The sequence below is a fragment of the Oncorhynchus tshawytscha genome, linkage group LG25, assembly GCF_018296145.1.
Source record: "Oncorhynchus tshawytscha isolate Ot180627B linkage group LG25, Otsh_v2.0, whole genome shotgun sequence".
Classification (NCBI taxonomy): domain Eukaryota; kingdom Metazoa; phylum Chordata; class Actinopteri; order Salmoniformes; family Salmonidae; genus Oncorhynchus; species Oncorhynchus tshawytscha.
Window position 1 is genome coordinate 33084189 of NC_056453.1, and position 27873 is coordinate 33112061.

Consider the following 27873-nt stretch of genomic DNA (forward strand, 5'->3'; position numbering starts at 1 on the left):
AATTTAAAAATTTCGTCAAGTTCCTTAAATAAGCTGAAAATGTTCCAAAGCCAAGCGACTGTACTGCACCATTCCCAGGAAGTTGTGGGAAGGTAGTATGAAAAATAACCACAGGACAACCATACTCTCACCAAGCTGTAAGAAACATGGTTCTCAGAACATTATGTTCTAGCTGGGAACTTATAAACGGATCTCTTCAGACTATACCACATTCTCAGGGTGGACTATCCACTCTTCATCCCTGGGTGTATTCTCTCCCTGCTCTCCAGATGTATAACTGGGCCTGTAGATTTCTCATTCACATCTCCATCTCTCTCTGTTAGTAAATCAGATACACATAATTGGCGGGTTGAACCTGCTCGTTAATCATAGTTCTGACTGATCACACCTCTGTGGAGGTCAGGAAGTTTAACTGACCCCATGGGTTATGTCTCTTGGAAACCAGGTTAGGCCAATCTATACAAACTGATAGACTCATAGAACACGAGGCTCTAACGTAGATACAGTGTAAAAGGATAATAAAGTAGTTTCCCCAGTGTTTGATATTATCTCTCTTTCCAGCTGGCTAGAGAGAGGCACTCGTAATTACAGTCTATTCTCCAAGGCTCTCACTCCAAGAACCACAGTCTACTCTCCAAGGCTCTCACTCCAAGAACCACAGTCTACTCTCCAAGGCTCTCACTCCAAGAACCACAGTCTACTCTCCAAGGCTCTCACTCCAAGAACCACAGTCTACTCTCCAAGGCTCTCACTCCAAGAACCACAGTCTACTCTCCAAGGCTCTCACTCCAAGAACCACAGTCTACTCTCCAAGGCTCTCACTCCAAGAACCACAGTCTACTCTCCAAGGCTCTCACTCCAAGAACCACAGTCTACTCTCCAAGGCTCTCACTCCAAGAACCACAGTCTACACTCCAAGGCTCTTACCTGAAGAACCACAGTCTACTCTCCAAGGCTCTCACGCCAAGAACCACAGTCTACACTCCAAGGCTCTTACCTGAAGAACCACAGTCTATACTCCAAGGCTTTCACTCCAAGAACCACAGTCTATGATGCAAGGCTCTCACCCCAAGAATCACAGCCTACACACAGTCTAAATCTACAGATCTCTGCCTAATAGTGTGTGCTCTGTTCCCAGCTGCCCCTGTCTATAGGCCTGTCTATAGGCCTGTCTATAGCCCTGTCTGTAGGCCTGTCTATAGGTCTGTCTATAGGCCTGTCTGTAGGCCTGTCTGTAGGCCTGTCTATATGCCTGTCTATAGGCCTGTCTATAGGCCTGTCTATAGGTCTGTCTATAGGCCTGTCTGTAGGCCTGTCTGTCTGTCTATAGGCCTGTCTGTAGGCCTGTCTATAGGTCTGTCTATAGGTCTGTCTATAGGTCTGTCTATAGGCCTGTCTGTAGGCCTGTCTATAGGTCTGTCTATAGGTCTGTCTATAGGGTCTGTCTATAGGTCTGTCTATAGGTCTGTCTATAGGCCTGTCTATAGGTCTATAGGCCTGTCTGTAGGCCTGTCTATAGGTCTGTCTATAGGCCTGTCTATAGGTCTAGGCCTGGCCTGTCTGTAGGCCTGTCTATAGGTCTGTCTATAGGCCTGTCTATAGCCCTGTCTGTAGGCCTGTCTATAGGTCTGTCTATAGGCCTGTCTGTAGGCCTGTCTGTAGGCCTGTCTATATGCCTGTCTATAGCCCAAATTGTACACTTCTGTTCTGTACTCTTACAGTACTCTGGGCTCTCCCAATAGCGGAGCAGCAAATTAAGTTAAAACCTGGCCTGGAAAAAAAAAAAAGCCCTTAAATGTTGCCATATGCAGGATTGCATGGGAACTTCCCGACACACACACATGTTGTTCAGAACCTCTGGTGAGGTGTTGAGTCTGGGGAAAGAGGAGAGGGGCATGACAGGGGAGAGAGCAGAGAAGACAGGGGCATAACAGAGGAGAGGAGAGAAGACAGGGGCATAACAGAGGAGAGGAGAGGAGAGAAGACATGGGCATAACAGAGGAGAGGAGAGGAGAGAAGACAGGGGCATAACAGAGGAGAGGAGAGAAGACAGGGGCATAACAGAGGAGAGAGGAGAGAAGACAGGGGCATAACAGAGGAGAGGAGAGAAGACAGGGCATAACAGAGGAGAGGGAGAAGCAGGGGCATAACAGAGGAGGAGAGGAGAAGGGGCACAACAGAGGGAGAGGAGAGGAGAGAAGATAGAGGCATAACAGAGGAGAGAGAGAAGACATGGGCATAACAGAGGAGAGGAGAGAAGACAGGGGCATAACAGAGGAGAGGAGAGAAGACAGGGGCATAACAGAGGAGAGGAGAGAAGACAGGGGCATAACAGAGGAGAGGAGAGAAGACAGGGGCATAACAGAGGAGAGGAGAGAAGACAGGGGCATAACAGAGGAGAGGAGAGAAGACAGGGGCATAACAGAGGAAGAGGGGCATAACAGAGAGAGCAGAGAAGACAGGGGCATAACAGAGGAGAGGAGAGAAGACAGGGGCATAACAGAGGAGAGCAGAGAAGACAGGGGCATAACAGAGGAGAGAGAGAAGACAGGGGCATAACAGAGGAGAGGAGAGAAGACAGGGGCATAACAGAGAGGAGAGAAGACAGGGGCATAACAGAGGAGAGGAGAGAAGACAGGGGCATAACAGAGGAGAGCAGAGAAGACAGGGGAGAGCAGAGAGACAGGGGCATAACGGGCATAACAGAGGAGAGGAGAGAAGACAGGGGGTTAACAGAGGAGAGGAGAGAAGACAGGGGGATAACAGAGGAGAGGAGAGAAGACAGGGGCATAACAGAGGAGAGGAGAAGACAGGAGCATAACAGAGGACAGGAGAGAAGACAGGGGCATAACAGAGAGAGAGGAGAGAAGACAGGGGCATAACAGAGGAGAGCAGAGAAGACAGGGGCATAACAGAGGAGAGCAGAGAAGACGGGCATAACAGAGGAGAGGAGAGAAGACAGGGGCATAACAGAGGAGAGCAGAAGAGGGGCATAACAGAGAAGACAGGGGCATAACAGAGGACAGAGAAGACAGGGGAGGAGAGAGAGAAGAGACAGGGCATAACAGGAGAAGACAGGGGCATAACAGAGGAGAGCAGAGAAGACAGGGGCATAACAGAGAGGAGAGGAGAGGAGAGAAGACAGGGGCATAACAGAGGACAGGAGAGAAGACAGGGGCATAACAGAGGAGAGCAGAGAAGACAGGGGCATGACAGAGGAGAGGAGAGAAGACAGGGGCATAACAGAGGAGAGGAGAGAAGACAGGGGCATGACAGAGGAGAGGAGGGTAGAAGAGTAGAAGAAAAGAGGAGAGGTGCTGAGACCACTGTAAAGTTGTGTGCTTTGCTCTGCCAGGGGGTTGACATGTGAATAAATGGCCAAGGCTCCCATGTCTTTGCTGAGAGGGCAGTGTGGTATTCTATTGTATTTTTCATTTCAGTTTTTCAACCAGGTTTTTTCCCAGGCATATTTCCCACAACAGTTACATTTTTGACTTTCATTTTATTTGACGTTCACATTGATCCTGCAGCTAAATAAACATAACAAAGACTAGTAATAGCTCCTCACTGTGGGATCCAATAGTATATATTATATTGTCTCTTTCAATAAAGACTGAAGCATCGGTATCCAGCTTCTAACCCTGGTCTGGACATCATTGTAACTAGGCACCAGTACAGCCTCTCTGTTTTTCCCACATGTTCTTTTACTGCTCTTAATTGAGGTGAATACTGTTATACTTTTGGATTTGCATTGACCTGGTATCTTATATTCTGTTTCTGTTCTGTACAACTGTTAGATGTAGGGGAGTGTTTTGCCACCTCTGCATCTCTACAACCCCCTGTTCTGACATACACATCTCCAGGATGTGATCATTTAGCCTCTTATAGTCTAAGACCTGTCTAAGTCCGTTCTACTAAGCTATTTGGAATTGTTTAATAATGTCATACCAAGGATCGTTTAGCTATTTTATTTTGAATTTAAGACCCCTGGAAGTATCCCCCCGAAACAAAATGTTGACGACAATTTTTGGTGGCCTTATTGCTATTAGGCCATACAAACCCATCGAATAACAGATTCACTACATGGAAAAACATTCCCAAAATATCAAAAGGAAGTTTGTTCGGAAGTGTCTGTCCTATATCTGAGAGATACAGTATAAGAAAGATCAGGAAACACACATTTTGTTGACAATAAACAGTCTCCATATATACATGAATTCAACTGACACCAGGGGACCTTGTGATAAGTCTTGTGAGGCCTGTGGGTGTCCTAGAGCAACTCAACTGACATGTTCGTGTAGAGGGTCATAATAGTTTGTAGGCCAAACCATTCGGGTGCTACCGACGATTTTGTGAGAAGGTCTGACAAACACCACTCTAGCTCTGTCACCTTTCACCCCAGATGTCTCATGGTCTGACAAACACCACTCTAGCTCTGTCACCTTTCACCCCGGATGTCTCATGGTCTGACAAACACCACTCTAGCTCTGTCACCTTTCACCCCAGATGTCTTCTGGTCTGACAGACACACCACTGTCACCTTTCACCCCAGATGCTCTGTCACCTTTCACCCCAGATGTCTTCTGGTCTGACAATGTCTTCTGGTCTGACAAGCTTTCCCACACCTCTAGCTCTGTCACCTTTCACCCCAGATGTCTTCTGGTCTGACAAACACCGCTCTAGCTCTGTCACCTTTCACCCCAGATGTCTTCTGGTCTGACAAACACCGCTCTAGCTCTGTCACCTTTCACCCCAGATGCAGAAGTGTGACATAGTGGATGCAGTGGATTGAGACACATCCAAGGCAAAAAGAACAGATATCTCAAGCTTAAACTGAAAGATGTTCATGGGGATTTTTATTATGCTCATTAGATTTCAGTGGGGGTGTGGACATTGACACTAGTTAGCTTGACCTTATGTAGTTGTTGACATGTCAATTGCCCCAGTGGAGCACAATGGAACAGGGAACATTACTATGGTAGCTCATGCTTAATTTGCGATCTGATTATGCATGCTGTGTTTGGCTTTGCACTGTGTAACAGGTGTTTGTGTGTGTGTGTGTGTGTGTGTTCCAGGACTATTGGTTCTCACTGGTGTTCAAGCGTCTGGTGGGCCCCAGGGTGTTGGCGGTGCGGGTAGCAGGCTTACAGAGGAAACCACAGCCAGGGAGGGTCATCCGAGACAAACTACGCATTTACGCCCATTGTACCAGCTTCCACAAGTAAGTGCTGCAGCCCTGTACCAGCTTCCACAAGTAAGTGCTGCAGCCCTGTACCAGCTTCCACAAGTAAGTGCTGCAGCCCTGTACCAGCTTCCACAACTAAAAACCAGAGCCATATACTATACCAGCTTCCACAACTAAAAACCAGAGCCATATACTATACCAGCTTTCACAAGTAAAAACCAGAGCCATATACTATACCAGCTTTCACAACTAAAAACCAGAGCCATACACTATACCAGCTTTCACAACTAAAAACCAGAGCCATATACTATACCAGCTTTCACAACTAAAAACCAGAGCCATACACTATACCAGCTTTCACAAGTAAAAACCAGAGCCATATACTATACCAGCTTTCACAAGTAAAAACCAGAGCCATATACTATACCAGCTTCCACAAGTAAAAACCAGAGCCATATACTATACCAGCTTTCACAAGTAAAAACCAGAGCCATATACTGTACCAGCTTTCACAAGTAAAAACCAGAGCCATATACTATACCAGCTTCCACAACTAAAAACCAGAGCCATATACTATACCAGCTTTCACAAGTAAAAACCAGAGCCATATACTGTACCAGCTTCCACAAGTAAAAAAACCAGAGCCATATACTATACCAGCTTCCACAAGTAAAAACCAGAGCCATACACTATACCAGCTTTCACAAGTAAAAACCAGAGCCATATACTATACCAGCTTTCACAAGTAAAAACCAGAGCCATATACTGTACCAGCTTCCACAAGTAAAAACCAGAGCCATATACTATACCAGCTTCCACAATTAAAAACCACAGCCGTACACTGTACCAGCTTCCACAAGTAAAAACCACAGCCATACAGTGTACCAGATTCCACAAGTAAAGATTACAGCCATACGCTATACCAGCTTCCACAATTAAAAACCACAGCCGTACACTGTACCAGATTCCACAAGTAAAGATTACAGCCATACACTGTACCAGATTCCACAAGTAAAGATTACAGCCATACACTGTACCAGATTCCACAAGTAAAGATTACAGCCATACACTGTACCAGATTCCACAAGTAAAGATTACAGCCATACACTGTACCAGATTCCACAAGTAAAGATTACAGCCATACACTGTACCAGATTCCACAAGATTAAAAATTACAGCCATACACTGTACCAGATTCCACAAGTAAAGATTACAGCCATACACTGTACCAGATTCCACAAGTAAAAATTACAGCCATACACTGTACCAGATTCCACAAGTAAAAATTACAGCCATACACTGTACCAGATTCCACAAGTAAAAATTACAGCCATACACTGTACCAGATTCCACAAGTAAAGATTACAGCCATACACTGTACCAGATTCCACAAGTAAAGATTACAGCCATACACTGTACCAGATTCCACAAGTAAAGATTACAGCCATACACTGTACCAGATTCCACAAGTAAAAATTACAGCCATACACTGTACCAGATTCCACAAGTAAAGATTACAGCCATACACTGTACCAGATTCCACAAGTAAAGGTTACAGCCATACACTGTACCAGCTTCCACAAGTAAAAACCGCAGCCGTACACTGTACCAGATTCCACAAGTACAATTTTGTAAGTACAATTTTGGCCTAAGGACAAAGATTAGTTTGGTGGCTAAAAAGCACTCAAAGCTCAGACTTCTATGGCTTGTCCCATTTTCCTTACCTTGGTGTTACATTCTTAATAGATTCACAGACACCTGAGGCACGGTGTCTAGTCACTGTGTCTAGTCTCTCCTGCACTATAGCCCATTAATAAGCCACTCTAGCCATGATAAATCACATTAATTACCCAGCCTGCCACAATTATGCCTGGTCAGCTCATAAATAACCCTCATCCAGACTACTCAGTCTTTCAGAGCAGCCAGGCCATAAAACATAACAGGTATCACTTATCAGGTGTGTGAGGGACTCTTCTCTTTGTCAAAGAGGCGGCAACAGTCCTTTATCTCAGCTCGGATTGGTTGGAGGGGGTTTTGGGGGAGTGTGAGGGGAGATGGAGGTACAATGGGTACGTCTGTCCCAGAATAGATAAAGAGCAGCACCATCCCCCTGTTCCCCCTGTTCAAGGTTATCATTTAACCCAGCCATATGTGATGTGTAACAGGTCAGCAGCAGAGATTTCAGCACCAGGCTAGACTTACTGCCCTCTGTCCCATCTATACACACACGGCTCAGTTACATCTGTTCACCTGGCTCCGCAAACCACATTATCTATATGTAATAACTATGTTTTATATTTTATTGAATATACAATAAACACCTATAAGCGTTTATCAGTATTCCATCTTTGCTGGTGAACATTTTCTTTGATTTTTCTCCTCAGGTCCAGGCCATTGGATGTGTCCCTGTTCTATTCCATCTCAGTTGCAGGTGTGGTGTAGAGAGCAGTAGCGTAATTGTACACTCTAGGGACTCGGGATCTAGTGATACAGACACACCTCACATCTGATCTGTTACCCACGGTGTGGCCTGTTGACAGATCTGCAGAGATTTTAAATAGTTGTCATCCAATGCTTTCCATCTGGCACCTGGAAGGATAGGACGCCTTTTATGATGGGAGCCTTTAGCCCCTGGCATGGCACTTATATCTGGATCTCAACAGTCATCCTCCTTTAACCAGTTAGCAGTTTCAGTACGCTTTTGTTATCAAGGGTATTGTATTCTTCTCGCCAGTTCGCCAGTTAGCAAGTTAAGTACTCTGTTGCTACCAAGGGTATTGTATTATTCTAGCCAGTTAGCCAGTTAACCAGTTAGCCTGTTATTGGTTTCAGTACTCTTTTGCTATCAAGGGTATTGTATTCTTCTAGCCAGTTAGCCAGTTCGCCAGTTAGTGGTTTCAGTACTCTTTTGCTATCAAGGGTATTGTATTCTTTAGCCAGTTCGCCAGTTAGTGGTTTCAGTACTCTTTTGCTATCAAGGGTATTGTATTCTTCTAGCCAGTTAGCCAGTTCGCCAGTTAGTGGTTTCAGTACTCTTTTGCTATCAAGGGTATTGTATTCTTTAGCCAGTTAGCCAGTTCGCCAGTTAGTGGTTTCAGTACTCTTTTGCTATCAAGGGTATTGTATTCTTTAGCCAGTTAGCCAGTTAGCCAGTTAGTGGTTTCAGTACTCTTTTGCTATCAAGGGTATTGTATTCTTTAGCCAGTTAGCCAGTTAACGGTTTCAGTTCTATTTTGGGTATTGTATTCTTCTATCCATTTAGCAGTTTCTAGCTTTCCAGACATTTAGTGGTTAGCATGGTCTGTTTCACTCTAAACCAATGCTTCAGCATCAAACAACGTGAGAGGTTGTTTACTCTCCTGCTTCTAATGCCTCAGAACCTCATCTTTTTGAAATCCTGGACTGTCTTTATCCCTCTCTCCATCTCTTCGTCTAATCTATCGGTATCTAACACTCCATCTCTTTCTGTCTGATACATCCCAGCCCTGAGCAATGTTTGGCATAAGGCTTCAATAGTTGAGCAGAAGAAATACTCCAGGGCTGAGTGATTACACTGTCTGACACAAAGACAGACAGATGTTCTGTTTACAGACGTGACCAACCCTGATTCTAATCTGTTCTCTTTCCATGTGTCTATGTTTGCATTTTTCAAGTCACTTGAATCGGCTCTCTGTGGGTCTGCTCAGCATTTCCTTGTTGTACGATGAGGTGTAGAAACGGAGAGTGAACAAAAACCTGAAGCCGTGAGAGCTGGAGAACGAGAGAGATGGAGAGATTGCTAATCAGAGAAGGATCGCTAATCGACCGATCTGATAAAGCCCAACCCTGACCCTTAACAATGTGGTCATCTGAAACCTATGGTGCACACACACACACCCTGAAACCTATGGTGCACACACACACACACACACACACACACACACACACACACACCCTGAAACATATGGGACCACTCCAGTTGTGTTGATCTAGCCTTCACATTATGCAGTGTATTACATGTGATCATGTTTTTCTTATCTTTGGCCAATATTCCCTAAATCCTCTCCCCAGCACTCTGAACACATGCAGTGTTGTCTGTGTAATTCTAGGAGGTCAGTCCCACACTTTCACACCCTGAAATTGATCCCTAATGTGATGTGAGTAGAGACTACAGGTCTTAGGTCTTGAGCATATCAAAACATATTAGATCCATTCAATCTGGGCATATACCACAGTATTATGAAATGTACTGTAAATATCTAGAAAAAGGGCTAAGAGGGCAATGGAAGAATAACACAAAATACAGTTTTATCTGTACTTATAAAGTAAACATAAATAATAGGTTCAGGATTGTTATAAACATAATATATTACAGTGAATTCATGAAATGCTTGGAACACATTTGATTTTGATTCACGAGTGTTTTGATCCTGTTATTAAATGGTCCGGCAGAGCCTTTACTCAGTTTTTAACATGTCTGTTCTCCTGTTCAGTTACTGACGTTTCTATTGTACTTAGCAGAGGAAGACACTATAGAGCACCTTACAGATCTAGATAGACATAGTGAGACAAGAGGAGTGAGAAAGCAACAAAAGGTAGTCTCTGCAGTGGGGGGGTGATGCTTAGTGTTTTGGGACTGATTCATGCGATTAGAAGAAGAACAAGAAGACCATTAAAACTCATATTTGTGTTTACCATTCATTTAGAATGCTTCTCTTCCTTCCAGTCATAACTACGTGAAAGGGTCCATAACGATCTATATCATCAACCTGCATCGGTCCAGGAAGAAAATCAAGCTGGCAGGAACCTTACGTAACAAGACTGTCCATCAGTACCTGCTGCAGCCCTACGGGACAGACGGACTACACGCCAGGTCAGTAGTGCATAGCAGGTGTGTGATACACACTCACACATACGCACTCTCTCTCTTTCTCTCTCTCTCACTCCTTTCTCCTTACTCTCTCTCTCTCTTTCTCTCCTTCTCTCTCTCCCTTTCTCTCCTCCTCTCTCCTTCCATTTCTATTTATTTATCTCTATATCTCTCGCTGTCTCAGGGATCATGTGTAGCTATACGGACAATATTTAGGTGTTTCCCCCAAGAAATGTTTATTTAGAAAATAAGCTAATTTACTGCATTTCTATACAATACAAAACTCTTTAAAATGCTATTTGGAGAACAGCGAAAACAAGCTAAAAAGACCCCAGCCCGGCAGAGCTACAGCACCTTTGCTGCTGTAGCTTCATCCACCTCCATCTACAAAGAACACACAGCCTGTTAGCTATACAATTGTAATGTTATGCCCCGCCACAAGTTTGGGAACCACAGTACTGACCTCTGTCTCCTCTGCTTCCTCCTGCATGCATTGCAGCCTGCCCCAGCCTCACCACTGAGTGCCACATCACTGTCTGTTTCAGTAGCCTACTCTGTGTAAAGTTAGAATGAGTATTTTTTGATGACGGCATGAAACAAATGTTTTTTATTTATTTAACCTTTATTTAACTAGGCAAGTCAATCTTTTGTCTGGCATCTCACCAACACACTACCAGCAGCATCTCCAGACTAATTACCTATTGAGCCGACTGTGAGATGGGGTAGTTCGTTTCATATCTCAGGTGCTCAGCCTGTGCTGTGAGAGTGCGGAGTTAGCTGTTCGAGAGTGTGTTGAATGTTCTGTGCATCGGCCAGACAGAACAGATTACTTATAAATCATACAATGTGATTTTCTGGATTTTTCTTTTAGATTCCGTCTCTCACAGTTGAAGTGTACCTATGATTAAAAATTACAGACCTCTACATGCTTTGTAAGTAGGAAAACCTGCAAAATCGGCATTGTATCAAGTACTTGTTCTCCCCACTGTATATACTAGGCGGTGTCAGAGGAAGACCCAAAGAATTGTCAAAGACTCCAGTCACCCAAGTCGTAGACTGCTTCTCTCTGCTACCGCAACCCAATCATTATCGGAGCACCAAGTCTAGGTCCAAATGGCTCCTTAACAGCTTCTACCCCAAGTCATAAGACTGTTGAACAATTAATCAAATGGCCACTGGACTATTTACATTGTCCCCCCCATTGGTTTTGTATACTGCTGTTACTCGCTTTTCATTATCCATGCATCGTCACTTTACCCCTACCTACATGTACATATTACCTCGACTAACATGTACCCCTGTACATTGACTCAGTAACGGTACCCCCTGTATATAGCGTCATTGTTGTTATTTTATTGTGTTACTTATTTTACTTTTTTTTACATTCGTTTATCTATTAAATATAACTATATTTCTTGAACTGCATTGTTGGTTAAGGGCTTGTAAGTAAGCATTTCAAGGTAAGGTCTTGCACTTGATTGTGACAAATACAATTGGATTTTATTTGGTTTAAAAAATATACAGGTTCTGAGCTTTGATCAAAGCTGGGAGCAATATTTAGATGTTGACCCGTCATGTATATATTTTTCTTTCTGCAATAGGCCCCATAATGTATATATTTTTCTTTCTGCAATAGGCCCTATAATGTATATATTTTTCTTTCTGCAATAGGCCCCATACGGTATATATTTTTATTCAAAACTTTTTTTTCAAATGTGAAAACATTATCGAGGTCCAGACCTCGGCGTCTTAATATGTAGTTGCACACACCGTGACCCACTGACCTGGCAATTCCAACATACAGGAGAGAGCCAGAGAGACCTAGGTTACCATAACACAGCTGTCCCTCTAGCTAACCTCTCTGTGGGAAACAGAGTGTCCTTTAATGGGGAAGGGAAGATAGGATTTGGGATCTCTGTCAGGGAAACGTGCATCTCTACTGAAGCATTTTTGGTTCCACTGTAAATAAACCACATCTTTAAAAGCTCAAGCCTTCAGAAACCCTTTATAAGGTCTTCATACTGTAGATACTTAGTGCTGGAATGAAGCAAAAACCTGCATAACCCTGCAGCCCTCCAGGACCATAGTTATCTAGATACTACACAGCAAGGTTGCCCATATAATTATTATTATAAACATTTTAGAATTGTCATTGTTGGACATAAAAGACTATAAAAACATAAACTGTTCCCAAATATTCCCACGCATAATAGATTGTATACAAATGTAAGCAAGATTTGGAATGAATGTGTTTTAGTCCAATATTATATCTGTTTGGGTTACTTGCAGTCAATTTGCAGTCTACAAATGATTTGTAATTATGTCTCTGCCCCCCGACCCTCCGCTCAAGAAACAAATCGTCCAGCTGCTGAATATAGTTGATGATTCCTGCTCTACAGTATAGTGGATGGTAAAAAGACTTAAGGGTCTTTTTAGCCAGGTTATAAAGATAAATATTTGATTATTTCCAAGAAAAATATTAAAAGGTCTCAAAAGGTAGAATTTTTCTCCAAATGGTGAGATTTTTAACAGGCTATAGTATTTGTACAGAGGGAATATGCTATGATGTTTACCGTTGGATGCATTTATAGAAGCAAATGTTCACGAGAGGGAAGCAGTCAGTCATGACGTACACACACACAGCAAAGAGATATCAAACATCAAACATCCAAACCTCCATGGTTGAGAATTGGCAATAGAATCCGATTAGCACAATAAGTTTGTCCTTGTTTATTGAAATTGAAAAGTGAACTGTGTGGGCCGTGATAAGAAACATATGCTGGTACCAAAGGCCTTCCTAGAGGGGATGGTTCTGGTCTGGATCTGGTTCTGGTCTGATCTGGTCTGCACCCCCAGAGCCCTCTGGGAAGATTAGCTGTTCTATCAGTACCAGTAGCCCTGCACAGCCCTACACTCCATCCACCCCGTTCCCCTGTCTTCTACCTCACTGTTACCATTCCATACCAGTAGCCCTGCACAGCCCTACACTCCATCCACCCCGTTCCCCTGTCTTCTACCTCACTGTTACCATTCCATACCAGTAGCCCTGCACAGCCCTACACTCCATCCACCCCGTTCCCCTGTCTTCCACCTCACTGTTACCATTCCATACCAGTAGCCCTGCACAGCCCTACACTCCATCCACCCCGTTCCCCTGTCTTCCACCTCACTGTTACCATTCCATACCAGTAGCCCTGCTGCCCTCCCTCCATTCACCCATTTTCTCTTGCTCCTTTCTCTCTCTCCGTTCCTGACATCTCTACACATCCATCCTTCTTTTATTCTCTCCTCTCCTTGTTTCCCCCTGTTTTCCAGGCAGTAAAACCCCCAATCCTTTTCACTAACTCTGCTGCAATCGTTTCCCCACATTGCTCTCTCCTTCCCCTCCTCTCTGTCTGTCTGTCTGGCAGTAATCCATCCCTCTCTTGACCTCTCCAGCCTAAACTCAGCCTGTTATTCAGACACAAGGCTGATCCTGCAATAACGGCCTAATGAATGTGTGTGTGTGTGCACGTTCACATGGGTGTACAGACCTGTGTGTGTGCATGTGTTTCTGTGTGCGCTGTAATAACAGGTTAATGATGAGGATGTGTTAGTGGTGTTACAAGGGATTATAGTGGTTGTTAATATAACCGTAAGCAACGGAGGGGAACGCCGGCTCTGTTCTAGACTCCAACTGGTGGTCTTACTGCTTTCACTCAGCATAGGTAGAGCACTGGGGACTTTTATTATTGTTTGAGCAACTCCAGATGTCTATAAATGTGACTACAATGCAACAGCCAGCCCTATACATGTATACGCAGGTCTGGCCACAGGAAATGGATGTAGGTCTTAGTTTGTTTAATGGCTTTGCATTCTCTAGATTTAACATGTTGGTCATTTAGCAGACACTCGCAGTCTCAATAAATCTGGTAAATCAGCAAATGAGGTGCTCTCTAATTCTTCTTTCCACTTTGTGGCCTATGGTCTCAATCAGGTCATTATCACAGTATAATTCCATCCTCCTTTCTTATTTTGTATTACTTTATTTAGACAGTATGAAACAGGAAAGGTGGCCACAGGGTTGAAACCCCTGACGTATCGGGGTCTGGTGTGTGCTCATTGCCAGGAGTGATACCACTCAACTATACATGTGCATGTTAAATGTTAGGTAAGGTTATACTAACTCCCGGAGCTAATCAAGAAGTGTAATGGAATGTCAGACTGTTCCTGGTAGGACTGTATCTACAGGGTTTAATGCATCCTGGTAAATATAGCTGTTTCGCAAAACAACTCACATTTTGTATGGAATATGGAAGAATTGTTGTCAAGTTATATTGCAGTGAATTCCCAGGGGAGCCCGAACTGGACTTGAATAAGGGTCTCTGTGATTGTTACTATAGTCCAGGGGTCTTCAACCTTTATTGCCCAGGGACCCCCTCCCAGGCAAACCGGCGACCTCCATCCTCCTTCATGTTATGTCTTGTCTTATTATCATGTGAATGGTAATGGCAAGGAGAAGTAATCAACATTTAAAAATGTATAGATTTGGTAGATAGTTTTTCATTATTTTGTCCTTCCCACATTATAATTGGAAGAAGAAGTGTAAACTCTAATGTAGCCTATTAGCTAGAAAAGGTAATTCCAAACACATTTTTGCTAAGCACCGAGCAGTTAAACAAAGGTTAACCATGTGTATGCAAAAATTGATGTCCATGTCAAGAAAGCTTACCAGCAGCACATGCCGCACTGATAGCCTATTCGAGGATTATTCTGGCGTGGTTACACTTGGTCTGCGGTTGTGAGGCCGGTTGGAATTACTGCCAAATTCTTTATAATGAAGTTGGAGGCGGCTTATGGTAGATAAATGTCCATTAAATTCTCTGGCAACAGCTCTGGGGAACATTCCTGCAGTCAGTTGCCAATTGCACGCCCCCTCCAAACGTAAGACATCTGTGGCATTGTGTTGTGTGGCAAAACTGCACATTTTAGAGTGGCCTTTTATTGTCCCAAGCACAAGGTGCACCTGTGTAATGATCATACAGTTGAATCACCTTTTTGATATGCCACACCTGTCAGGTGTATGGATTATATTGGCAAAAAATAAGTGTTCACTAACAGGGATGTAAACCAATTTGTGCACGACATTTGAGAGAAATAAGCTTTTTGTCCGTATGGAACATTTCTGTGATCTTTTATTTCATCTCATTAAACATGGGAACAACACTTTACATGCTGTGCTTATTTTTCATTCCGTGTACATTTCTGCAGACCCTCTGCAACCATCCGTTGAATACCATGCTGTAATCTAACAGTGTTGGAGTGAAAGTTAGCTGAAACTTGTTGACTTGAAGGGTCACACACACACACACACACACAGAGAGAGAGAGATACATCTGTAGCCAGGAGCTGCTGAAGGAACAGCATATTGAAGTGTAATTTAATTTACATGATATAAAAATGATATTTAGACTTTTCCCCTATTTTCTTTCTTTCTTTCTGTCTCCTTCTACTCCCCCTTCCTGTCTCTCTCTTGCTCTCTGTTTTTCTCTCTTCATCTCTGTTTCTCTCTCATTCCACTTCCCTGCTCCCCAGTGCTTTGAACTGGCTAACATAAATCCTGTGAGAGGCGTTAGTGAAGATCAACATTGGGGTTCTGAAGCCTGCTGTTTTACACACATTAGCACCCCAAGCCGAGACAGAGAGAGAGTTCACCCTTCAGCTCCTTGTATTTTCAAAAGAAAGCCAAGTTGGAGGTGTGGGTTGATAGTTAGGTGTTGCCTGAACCATATATACAGTACAAGTCGAAAGTTTGGAAACACCTACACATTCAATCATTTTCTAAATGTTTACTATATTCTACTTTGTAGAATAATAGTGAAGACATCAAAACTATTAAATAACACGTATGGAAACATGTAGTAACCAAAAAAGTGTTAAACAAATCATTCAACCAGCTTCGTGAGAAATTATTTTCCCACAGTCTTGAAGGAGTTGAAGTCGGAAGTTTACATACACCTTAGCCAAATACATTTAAACTCAGTATTTCACAATTCCTGACATTTAATCCTAGTAAAAATTCCCTGTCTTAGGTCAGTTAGGATCAGCACTTTATTTTAAGAATATAAAATGTCAGAATAATAGTAGAGAGAATGATTTATTTCAGCTTTTATTTATTTCATCATATTCCTAGTGGGTCAGAAGTTTACATACACTCAATTAGTATTTGGTAGCATTGCCTTTAAATTGTTTAAACTTGGGTCAAACAAATCAAATCAAATTTATTTATATAGCCCTTTGTACATCAACTGATATCTCAAAGTGCTGTACAGAAACCCAGCCTAAAACCCCAAACAGCAAGCAATGCAGGTGTAGAAGCACTGTGGCTAGGAAAAACTCCCTAGAAAGGCCAAAACCTAGGAAGAAACCTAGAGAGGAACCAGGCTATGAGGGGTGGCCAGTCCACTTCTGGCTGTGCTGGGTGGAGATTATATTTATTTATTTTTCCATTATTTTACCAGGTAAATTGACTGAGAACAAGTTCTCATTTGCAGCAACGACCTGGGGAATAGTTACATGGGAGAGGAGGGGGATGAATGAGCAAATTGTAAACTGGGATTATTAGGTGACCGTGATGGTTTGAGGGCCAGATTGTGAATTTAGCCAGGACACTGGGGTTAACACCCCTACTCTTACAATAAGTGCCATGGGATCTTTAATGACCTCAGAGAGTCAGGACACCCGTTTAACGTCCCATCCGAAAGACGGCACCCTACACAGGGCAGTGTCCCCAATCACTGCACTGGGGCATTGGGGTATTTTTTTACACCAGAGGAAAGAGTGCCTCCTACTGGCCCTCCAACACCACTTCCAGCAGCATCTGGTCTCCCATCCAGGAACTGACCAGGACCCATCCAGGAACTGACCAGAAGCAAGCCAGCAGTGGTATGCAGGGTGGTATGCTGCTGGCATTATAACAGAACATGGCCAAGATGTTCAAATGTTCATAAATGACCAGCATGGTCAAATAATAATAATCACAGGCAGAACAGTTGAAACTGGAGAAGCAGCACGGCTAGGGGACAGCAAGGAGTCATCATGCCAGGTAGTCCTGAGGCATGGTCCTAGGGCTCAGGTCCTCCGAGAGAGAGAAAGAAAGAGAAAAAGAGAGAATTAGAGAGAGCATATTTAAATTCACACAGGACACCGAATAAGACAGGAGAAGTACTCCAGATATAACAAACTGACCCTAGCCCCCGACACATAAACTACTGCAGCATAAATACTGGAGGCTGAGATAGGAGGGGTCAGGAGACACTGTGACCCCATCCGATGATACCCCCGGACAGGGCCAAACAGGAAGGATATAACCCCACCCACTTTGCCAAAGCACAGCACCCACACCACTAGAGGGATATCTTCAACCGCCAACTTACCATCCTGAGACAAGGCAGAGTATAGCCCACAAAGATCTCCGCCACGGCACAACCCAAGGGGGGGGGGCGCCAACCCAGACAGGAAGATCACATCAGTGACTCAACCCACTCAAGTGACGCACCCCTCCTAGGGACGGCATGAAAGAGCACCAGTAAGCCAGTGACTCGGCCCCTTGTAGTAGGGTTAGATGCAGAGAATCCCAGTGGAAAGAGGGGAACCGGCCAGGCAGAGACAGCAAGCACGCTTCGCGTAGCCTTCCACAAGCTTCCCACAATAAGTTGGGTGAATTTTGGCCCGTTCCTCCTGACAGAGCTGGTGTAACTGAGTCAGGTTTGTAGGCCTCCGTGCTCGCACACGCTTTTTCAGTTCTGCCAACAAATTGTCTATGGGATTCAGGTCAGGGCTTTGTGATGGCCTCTCCAATACCTTGACTTTGTTGTCCATATGCCATTGTGCCACAACTTTGGAAGTATGCTTGGAGTCATTGTCCATTTGGAAGAAACATTTGCAACCAAGCTTTAACTTCCTGACTGATGTGGAGATGTTGCTTCAATATTTCCACATACTTTTCTGTCCTCATGATGCCATCTATTTTGAGAAGTGCAACAGGCCCTCCTGCAGCAAAGCACCCCCACAACATGATGCTGCCACCGCCGTGCTTCACGGTTGGGAAGGTGCTCTTCGGCTTGCAAGCCTCCTCCTTTTTCCTCCAAGCACAACGATGGTCATTATGGCCAAACAGTTATATTATTGTTTCATCAGACCAGAGGACATTTCTCCAAAAAGTATGATCTTTGTCCCCATGTGCAGTTGCAAACCATAGTCTAGCTTTTTTATGGAGGTTTTGGAGCAGTGGCTTCTTCCTTGCTGAGCGGCCTTTCAGGTTATGTCGATATCGGACTCGTTTTACTGTGGATATACATAGATACTTTTGAACCTGTTTCCTCCAGCATCTTCACAATTTCCATTGCTGTTGTTCTGTGATTGATTTGTATGTAAACTTTTGACCTACTGGAATTGTGATACAGTGAATTATAAGGGAAATAATAATATTGTTGGAAAAAGTACTTGTGTCATGCACAAAGTAGATGTCCTAACCGACTTGCCAAAACTATAGTTTGTTAACAAGAAAATTGTGAGTGGTTGAAAAACGAGTTATACTGACTCAGGTCTAAGTGTTAGTAAACTTCCGACTTCAACTGTATGCTGAGCACTTGTTTGCTGCTTTTTCTTCACTCTGCGGCCCTACTCATCCCAAACCATCTCAATTAGGTTGAGGTTTAGGGGATTGGGGAGGCCAGGTCATCTGATGCAGCACTCCATCACTCTCCTTCTGGGTCAAATAACCCTTACACAGCCTGGAGGTGTGTTTTGGGTCATTGTCCTTGTTGAAAGACAAATGATCGTCCCGCTAAGCGCAAACCAGATGGAATGGCATATCTCTGCAGAATGATGTTGTAGCCATGATGGTTAAGTGTGCCTTGAATTCTAAATAAATCACAGACAGTGTCACCAGCAAAGCACCTCCACACCATCACACCTCCTCCTCCATGCTTCACGGTGGGAACCACACGTACGGAGATCATCCGTTCACCTGCTCTGCGTCTCACAAAGACATGGCGGTTAGAACCAAAAATCTCACATTTGTACTCATCAGACTAAAGGAGAGATTTCCACCGGTCTAATGTCCATTGCTTGTATTTCTTGGCCCAAGCAAGTCTCTTCTTATTATTGGTGTCCTTTAGTAGTGGTTTCTTTGCAGCAATTTGACCATGAAGGCCTGATTCACGCAGTCTCCTCTGAACAGTTGATGCTGAGATATGTCTGTTACTTGAACTCTGTGAAGGTAACTCTGGGTCTTCCTTTCCTGTGGCGTTCCTCATGAGAGCCAGTTTCATCATAGTGCTTGATAGTTTTTACAACTGCACTTGAAGAAACTTCCAAAGGACTTGAAATTTTCAGGATTGACTGACCTTCATGTCTTAAAATAATGATGGACTGTCATTTCTCTTTGCTTATTTGAGCTGTTCTTACCAAAATATGAACTTGAACTATTACCGAACAGGGCTATCTTCTGTATACCACCCCTACCATGTCACAACACAATTGACTGGTTCAAACACATTAAGAAGGAAAGAAATTCTACAAATTAACTTTTAAAATCAAATAAAATGTTATTAGTCACATGCGCCGAATACAAAAGGTGTAGACCTTGCTGTGAAATGCTTACTTACGAGCCCCTCAACAAAAATACAGTTTAAAAAAAGTATGGATAAGAATAAGAAATAAAAGTAACAAGTAATTAAAGAGCAGCAGTACAATAACAATAGCGAAACTATATACAGAGGGATACCATTACAGAGTCATTGTGCACCGGTTAGTTGAGGTAAAACGTATATGCAGGTAGAGTTATTAAAGTGACTGTGCATATATGATAAACAGAGAGTAGCAGCGGTGTAAAAGAGGGGGGGGGGGTAATGCAAATAGTCTGGGTAGCCATTTGGTTAGATGTTCAGAAGTCTTATGGCTTGGGGGTAGAAGCTGTTCAGAAGCGTTTTGGATCTAGACTCCGGTACCGCTTGCCGTGCGATATCAGAGAGAACAGTCTATGACTAAGGTGGCTGGTGTCTTTGACCATTTTTAGGGCCTTCCTCTGGCACCGCCTGGTATAGAGGTCCTGAATGGCAGGAAACTTGGCCCCAGTGATGTACTGGGCCGTTCGCACCACCCTCTGTACTGCCTTGAGGTCGGAGGCCGAGCAGTTGCCATACCAGGCAGTGATGCAACCAGTCAGGATGCTCTCGATGGTGCAGCTGTAGAACCTTTTGAGGATCTGAGGACCCATGCCAAGTCTTTTCAGTCTCCTGAAAGGGAGTAGGTTTTGTTGTGCCCTCTTCATGACTGTCTTGGTGTGCTTGAACCATGTTAGTTTGTTGGTGATGTGGACACCAAGGAACTTGAAGCTCTCAACCTGCTCCACTGCAGCCCCACCGATGAGAATGGGGGCGTGCTCGGTCCTCTTTTTCCTGTAGTCCACAATCATCTCCTTTGTCTTGATCACGTTGAAGGAGAGGTTGTTATCCTGGCATCACACTGCCAGGTCTCTGACCTCCTCCTTATAGGCTGTCTCGTCATTGTCGGTGATCAGGCCTACCACTGTTGTGTCATCGGCAAACTTAATGATGGTGTTGGAGTCGTGCCTGGCCGTGCAGTCATGAGTGAACAGGGAATACAGGAGGGGACTGACCTCGCTCCCCTGAGGGGCCCGCGTTGAGGATCAGCGTGGCGGATGTGTTGTTATCTACCCTTACCACCTGGGGGCGGCCCGTCAGGAAGTCCAGGATCCAGTTGCAGAGGGAGGAGTTTAGTCCCAGGGTCCTTAGCTTATTGATGAGCTTTGAGGGCACTATGGTGTTGAACCCTGAGCTGTAGTCAATGAATATCATTCTCACATAGGTATTCCTTTTGTCCATTTGGGGAAAGGGCAGTGTGGAGTGCAATAGAGACTGCATCATCTGTGGATCTGTTGGGCGGTTGCAGTTTGGAGTGGGTCCAGGGCTTCTGGGATAATGGTGTTGATGTGAGCCACGACCAGCCTTTCATATCACTTCATGGCTACAGTCGTGAGTGCTACGAGTTGGTAGTCATTTAGGCAGGTTACCTTAGTGTTTTTGGGCACAGGCACTATGGTGGTCGGCTTAAAACATGTTGTTATCACAGACGCGGACAGGGAGAGGATGAAAATGTCAGTGAAGACACTTGCCAGTTGGTTAGCGCATGCTCGCAGTACACGTCCTGGTAATCTGTCTGGCCCTGCATCCTTGTGAATGTTAACCTGTTTAAAGTTCTTACTCACATCGACTGCGGAGAGCGTGATCACACTGTCATCCAGAATAGCTGGTGCTCTCTTGCATGTTTCAGTGTTATTTGCCTCGAAGCGAGCACATAAGTCATTTAGCTCATCTGGAGGCTCGTGTCACTGGGCAGGTCTTGGCTGCGCTTCCCTTTGTAGTCTATAATGGTTTGCAAGCCTTGCCACATCTGACGACGTCAGAGCCGGTGTAGTGCGATTTGATCTTAGTCCTGTATTGATGCTTTGCCTGTTTGATGGTCCCTTGGAGGGCATAGTGGGATTTCTTCTAAGCTTCCGGGTTAGAGTCCCGCCCCTTGAAAGCGGAAGCTTTAGACTTTAGCTCAGTGCGGATGTTGGATAAAATCCATTGCTTCTTGATGGGGTATGTATAAATGGTCACTGTGGGGATGACGTCATCGATGCACTTATTGATGAAGCCAATGACTGATGTGGTGTACTCCTCAATGCCATCGGAAAATCCGTAACATATTCCCGTCTGTGCTAGCAAAACAGTCCTGGAGCTTAGCATCTTAGCCCCTTGTCTTACCATGGAGAATAAGAACACCTCCTCCCAGCTGCCCACTGCACTGAAGATAGGAAACACTGTCACCACCGATAAATCCACTATAATTGCGAATTTCAATAAGCATTTTTCTACGACTGGCCATGCTTTCCACCTGGCTACCCCTACCCCTGTCAACAGCACTGCACCCCCCACAGCAACTCGCCCAAGCCTTCCCCATTCCTCCTTCTCCCAAATCCAGTCAGCTGATGTTCTGAAAGAGCTGCAAAATCTGGACCCCTACAAATCAGCCGGGCTAGACAATCTGGAACCTTTCTTTCTAAAATTATCTGCCGAAATTGTTGCCACCCATATTACTAGCCTGTTCAACCTCTCTTTCGTGTCGTCTGAGATTCCCAAAGATTGGAGATCAGCTGCGGTCACCCCACTCTTCATAGGGGGAGACACTCTTGACCGAAACTGCTACAGACCTATATCCATCCTACCCTGCCTTTCTAAGGTCTTCGAAAGCCAAGTCAACAAACAGATTACTGACCATTTCGAATCCCACCATACCTTCTCCGCTATGTAATCTGGTTTCAGAGCTGGTCATGGGTGTACCTCAGCCACGCTCAACGTCCTAAACTATATCTTAACCGCCATCGATAAGAAACAATACTGTGCAGCCGTATTCATTGACCTGGCCAAGGCTTTCGACTTTGTCAATCACCACATCCTCATCGGCAGACTCGATATCCTTGGTTTCTCAAATGATTGCTTCGCCTGGTTCACCAACTACTTCTCTAATAGATTTCAGTGTGTCAAATCAGAGGGCCTGTTGTCCGGGCCTCTGGCAGTCTCTATGGGGGTGCCACAGGGTTCAATTCTTGGACCGACTCTCTTCTCTGTATACATCAATGATGTCGCTCTTGCTGCTGGTGAGTCTCTGATCCACCTCTATGCAGACGACACCATTCTGTATATTTCTGGCCCGTCTTTGGACACTGTGTTAACAACTCTCCAGGCGAGCTTCAATGCCATACAACTCTCCTTCCGTGGCCTCCAATTGCTCTTGAATACAATACATAAAACTAAATGCATGCTTTTCAACCGATCGCTGCCTGCACCTGCCCGCCCGTCCAGCATCACGGTTCTGACTTAGAATATGTGGACAACTACAAATACCTAGATGTCTGGTTAGACTGTAAACTCTACTTCCAGACTCACATCAAACATCTCCAATCCAAAGTTAAATCTAGAATTGGCTTCCTATTTCGTAACAAAGCATCCTTCACTCATGCTCAAATCAAATCAAATCAAATTTTATTTGTCACATACACATGGTTAGCAGATGTTAATGCGAGTGTAGCGAAATGCTTGTGCTTCTAGTTCCGACAATGCAGTAATAACGAGCAAGTAATCTAACTAACAATTCCAAAAAAAACTACTGTCATACACAGTGTAAGGGGATAAAGAATATGTACATAAGGATATATGAATGAGCTGCCAAACATACCCTTGTAAAACTGACCATCCTACCAATCCTCGACTTCGGCGATGTCATTTACAAAATAGCCTCCAAGTCTATCACAGTGCCATCCATTTTGTCACCAAAGCCCCATATACTACCCACCACTTCGACCTGTACGCTCTTGTTGGCTGGCCCTCGCTTCATACTCATCGCCAAACCCACTGGCTCCAGGTCATCTACAAGACCCTGCTAGGTTAAGTCCCCCCTTATCTCAGCTCGCCGGTCACCATAGCAGCACACACCTGTAGCAAGCGCTCCAGCAGGTGTATCTCTCTGGTCACCCCCAAAAGCAATTCTTCCTTTTGCCACCTCTCCTTCCAGTTCTCTGCTGCCAATGACTGTAACGAACTACAAAAATCTCTGGAACTGGAAACACTTATCTCCCTCACTAGCTTTAAGCACCAGCTGTCAGAGCAGCTCACAGACCACTGCACCTGTACATAGCCCATCTATAATTTAGCCCAAAGAACTACCTCTTTCCCTACTGTATTTATTTATTTTGCTCATTTGCACCCCATTATTTCTATCTCTTCTTTGCACATTCTTCTACTGCAAATCAACCATTCCAGTGTTTTACTTGCTATATTGTATTTACTTCGCCACCATAGCCTTTTTTTTGCCTTTACCTCCCTTATCTCACCTCACTTGCGCACATTGTATATAGACTTATCTTTCTACTGTATTATTGACTGTACGTTTGTTTTACTCCATGTGTAACTCTGTGTCGTTGTATGTGTCGAACTGCTTTGCTTTATCTTGGCCAGGTCGCAATTGTAAATGAGAACTTGTTCTTAACTTGCCTACCTGGTTAAATAAAGGTGAAATATATATATATTTTAAATGACCAGACGCCGATGTTCTATACCGCCAGTACATCGTATAACCAGCTGTATGTTGATAGTGTCGTCGTTCAGCCACGACTCCGTGAAGCATAAGATATTACAGTTTTGAATGTAATTTTCCACGTAGGTCATCGATTTTATTCTCCAAAGATTGCACGTTTGCTGGCAGAATGGAGTGAATTGGGGGTTTATTCAATGGCCTACGAATTCTCAGAAGGCAGCCCGCCCTTTGGCCCCTTTTTCTCCACCTCCTCTTCACGCAAATCATGGGGATCTGGGCCTGTTCCCGAGATAGTAGTATATCATTCGCGTCGGGCTCGTCAGACTCGATAAAGGAAAACAAGGATTCTGGCAGTCCGTGGTGAGTAATTGCAGTCCTGATGACCAGAAGTTATTTTCGGTCATAAGAGACGTCAACATTATGTACAAAATAAGTTAAAAAAACAAGTTACAAACAACGCAAGTAAATGAACAAACAAACAGAATCGGTTGGAGACACATAAAACATCAGCCTTCTTCTTCTCACACCTGTTAATTGACATGCATTCCAGGCGACTACCTCATGAAGCTGGTTGAGAGAATGTCAAGAGTGTGCAAAGCTGTCATCAAGTCAAAGGGTGGCTACTTTGAAGAAATAATTTGAACACTTTTGGCTACAACATGATTCCATATGTGTTATCTCATAGTTTTGATGTTTTCACTACTATTCTACAATGTTGAAAATAGTACAAATAAAGAAAAACACTTTGTCAGGCGTGTGCGTACTCGTGGTGAAGTCAGGTGCAGGAGAGCAGAGAATTGTGAACAGGAGCACACTTTATTACGGCAGGAGAAAGGTTACAGACGGACGCAGATGTGTCAAAAACCTCCAGCCAACAAGGCAAAGTGTATAGCGGGCACAAACAGTCACACAACATGAATGTTTAACAATTCATACAGGCTTCGTGAAATAACACGGAAAATAACAAACACATAGCCTAGTGCGTACAACACATAACACACAAACAATATCACACAAAGACAGGAGGGGGAACAGAGGAATATATACATGTAGTGTGATTGGGGAATGTAAACCAGGTGTGAATGGAACAAGACAAAACAAATGGATAATCGAAGAATGGAGCGGCGATGGCTAGAAAGCCGGTGACGTCGACCGCCGAGCGCCGCCAGAACAAGGAGAGGGGCCGACTTCGGCGGAAGTCGTGACACCCTTGAACGAATAGGTGTGTCCAAGCATTTGACTGGTCCTGTATATATGTCTCTGAGTCTTGCTTTTTCCCCCTGAGAAATTGTTACAAAATTGCCCTTTAATCTTTATAACCGTGTTAAACATTTGCTATTTCGCTGCGTTTAACGTTGTTTTGGCATTGAAACATTGCATTGGATTCATTAGCGTTCACGTTCAGTTAGCTAGTGTACTGCTGACTTTCTACAGGCCTCCACTCACAGACGACGGGACAGGAAAATGTCTATTGGAATCTGTCAGTCTCATAAAAATACAGAAGAATTTTGTTTGTGTTATTTCGTAGGGCTATTTATTTTAGGATATCCAGTGTAATCCCCACTTCCAAAGGGTTGAAACTTCTCAGTGCACTCTGAGGCAGACTTTAATGAGTTGGTGATCAGATCCTTGTCAGTTACTTGTATTAGACTAGGAATCCACCCATGATAGTGCAGATCAATTCATGATTTGCCTGGAATTGAGAGAAAATAAACCACAACCTAGCCACTCTTCCATCTAGTTAAAAGGGATCACATCTGTCACAAAACCTCCCATCAGGACGGTGCCATTATGAAACTTTACCTCCCCCTAGTGTTCAGATCACTGTACATGCAGCCTCAGAAGGACTGCTGCTCCACCACTCCAGCTTTTCTCCCACACTTCCTTCTCTCACCCTCTCTCAACTATCCTTCTCCTCTCTTTTATCTTTCATTCCACTCTCTTCATCTCTCCAACTCCACTCTTTCCTGTCTCCCCCAGGTCAGTCCAGTTGAACGGAGAAAAGTTGTTGATGGTGGACAACGAGACGTTCCCGGAATTGAAGCCTCAGACGCTGCGGGCAGGGAGGACGATAGCCATGCCCCCTATGACCATTGGCTTCTATGTCATCAAGAACATCAACGCTTATGCCTGCCGCAGATAATCCTCAGCATACTTCTCCTCACCCTTTACCCCTTACCCTTCACCTCCACACTCCTTACCCCTCACCCTCACCCTTCACCCCCATACTCCTCACCCTTCACCTCCACACTCCTTACCCCTCACCCTCACTCTTCACCCCCATACTCCTCACCCTTCAGCCCTCACCCCAACTCCTTACCACTCACCCCTCACCCCCATACTCCTCACCCCTCACCCTCACCCCCACACTCCTTACCACTCACCCCTCACCCCCACACTCCTTACCACTCACCCCTCACCCCCACACTCCTTACCACTCACCCCTCACCCTTCAGCCCTCACCCCAACTCCTTACCACTCACCCCTCATCCCCACACTCCTTACCACTCACCCCTCACCCTTCAGCCCTCACCCCAACTCTTTACCACTCACCCCTCATCCCCACACTCCTTACCACTCACCCCTCACCCTTCAGCCCTCACCACAACTCCTTACCACTCACCCCTCACCCCCACACTCCTTACCACTCACCCCTCATTCCCACACTCCTTACCACTCACCCCTCACCCTTCAGCCCTCACCCCAACTCCTTACCACTCACCCCTCACCCCCACACTCCTTACCACTCACCCCTCACCCTTCAGCCCTCACCCCAACTCCTTACCACTCACCATTCAGCCCTCATCCCAACTCCTCACCCTTCAGCCCTCACCCCAACTCCTCACCACTCACACCTCACCCCCACACTCCTCACCACTCACCCTTCAGCCCTCACCCCAATTCCTTACTACTCACCCCTCACCCCCACACTCCTCACCCTCACCCTTCGGCCCTCACCCCAACTCCTCACCCTCACCCTTCACACCCAACTCCTTACCACTCACCCCCACACTCCTTACCCTCACCCTTCACCATTTTCACTCATTTACCTCCACACCCTTCAGCCCTCACCCCAATTTTACTACTCACCCCTCACCCCCACACTCCTTACCCTCACCCTTCAGCCCTCACCCCAACTCCTTACCACTCACCCCTCATCCCCACACTGCTTACCACTCACCCCTCACCCTTCAGCCCTCACCCCAACTCCTTACCACTCACCCCTCACCCCCACACTCCTTACCACTCACCCCCACACTCCTTACCACTCACCCCTCATCCCCACACTCCTTACCACTCACCCCTCACCCTTCAGCCCTCACCCCAACTCCTTACCACTCACCCCTCACCCCCACACTCCTTACCACTCACCCCTCACCCTTCAGCCCTCACCCCAACTCCTTACCACTCACCCTTCAGCCCTCATCCCAACTCCTTACCACTCACCCTCACCCCCACACTCCTTACCACTAACCCCTCACCCCCACACTCCTTACCACTCACACTTCAGCCCTCACCTCAACTCCTCACCACTCACCCCTCACCCCCACACTCCTTACCACTCACCCCCACACTCCTTACCACTCACCCCTCATCCCCACACTCCTTACCACTCACCCCTCACCCTTCAGCCCTCACCCCAACTCCTTACTACTCACCCCTCACCCCCACACTCCTTACCACTCACCCCTCA

The 27873-nt window shown here is 45.0% G+C and overlaps 1 protein-coding gene across 1 annotated transcript in view; it reads left to right on the top strand.

The window, feature by feature from the left end:
* The window catches only part of LOC112223917 (inactive heparanase-2-like), a 154259-nt gene extending 127815 nt beyond the window's left edge, over positions 1 to 26444 (top strand). The window contains exons 8-10 of the mRNA XM_042306256.1: positions 5076 to 5221; positions 9891 to 10037; positions 26160 to 26444. Coding sequence (XP_042162190.1) covers positions 5076 to 5221; positions 9891 to 10037; positions 26160 to 26322 — 456 coding nt within the window. The 3' untranslated portion in view covers positions 26323 to 26444. The remainder of the gene's footprint in view (positions 1 to 5075; positions 5222 to 9890; positions 10038 to 26159) is intronic.
* Positions 26445 to 27873: the final 1429 nt, after the last annotated feature.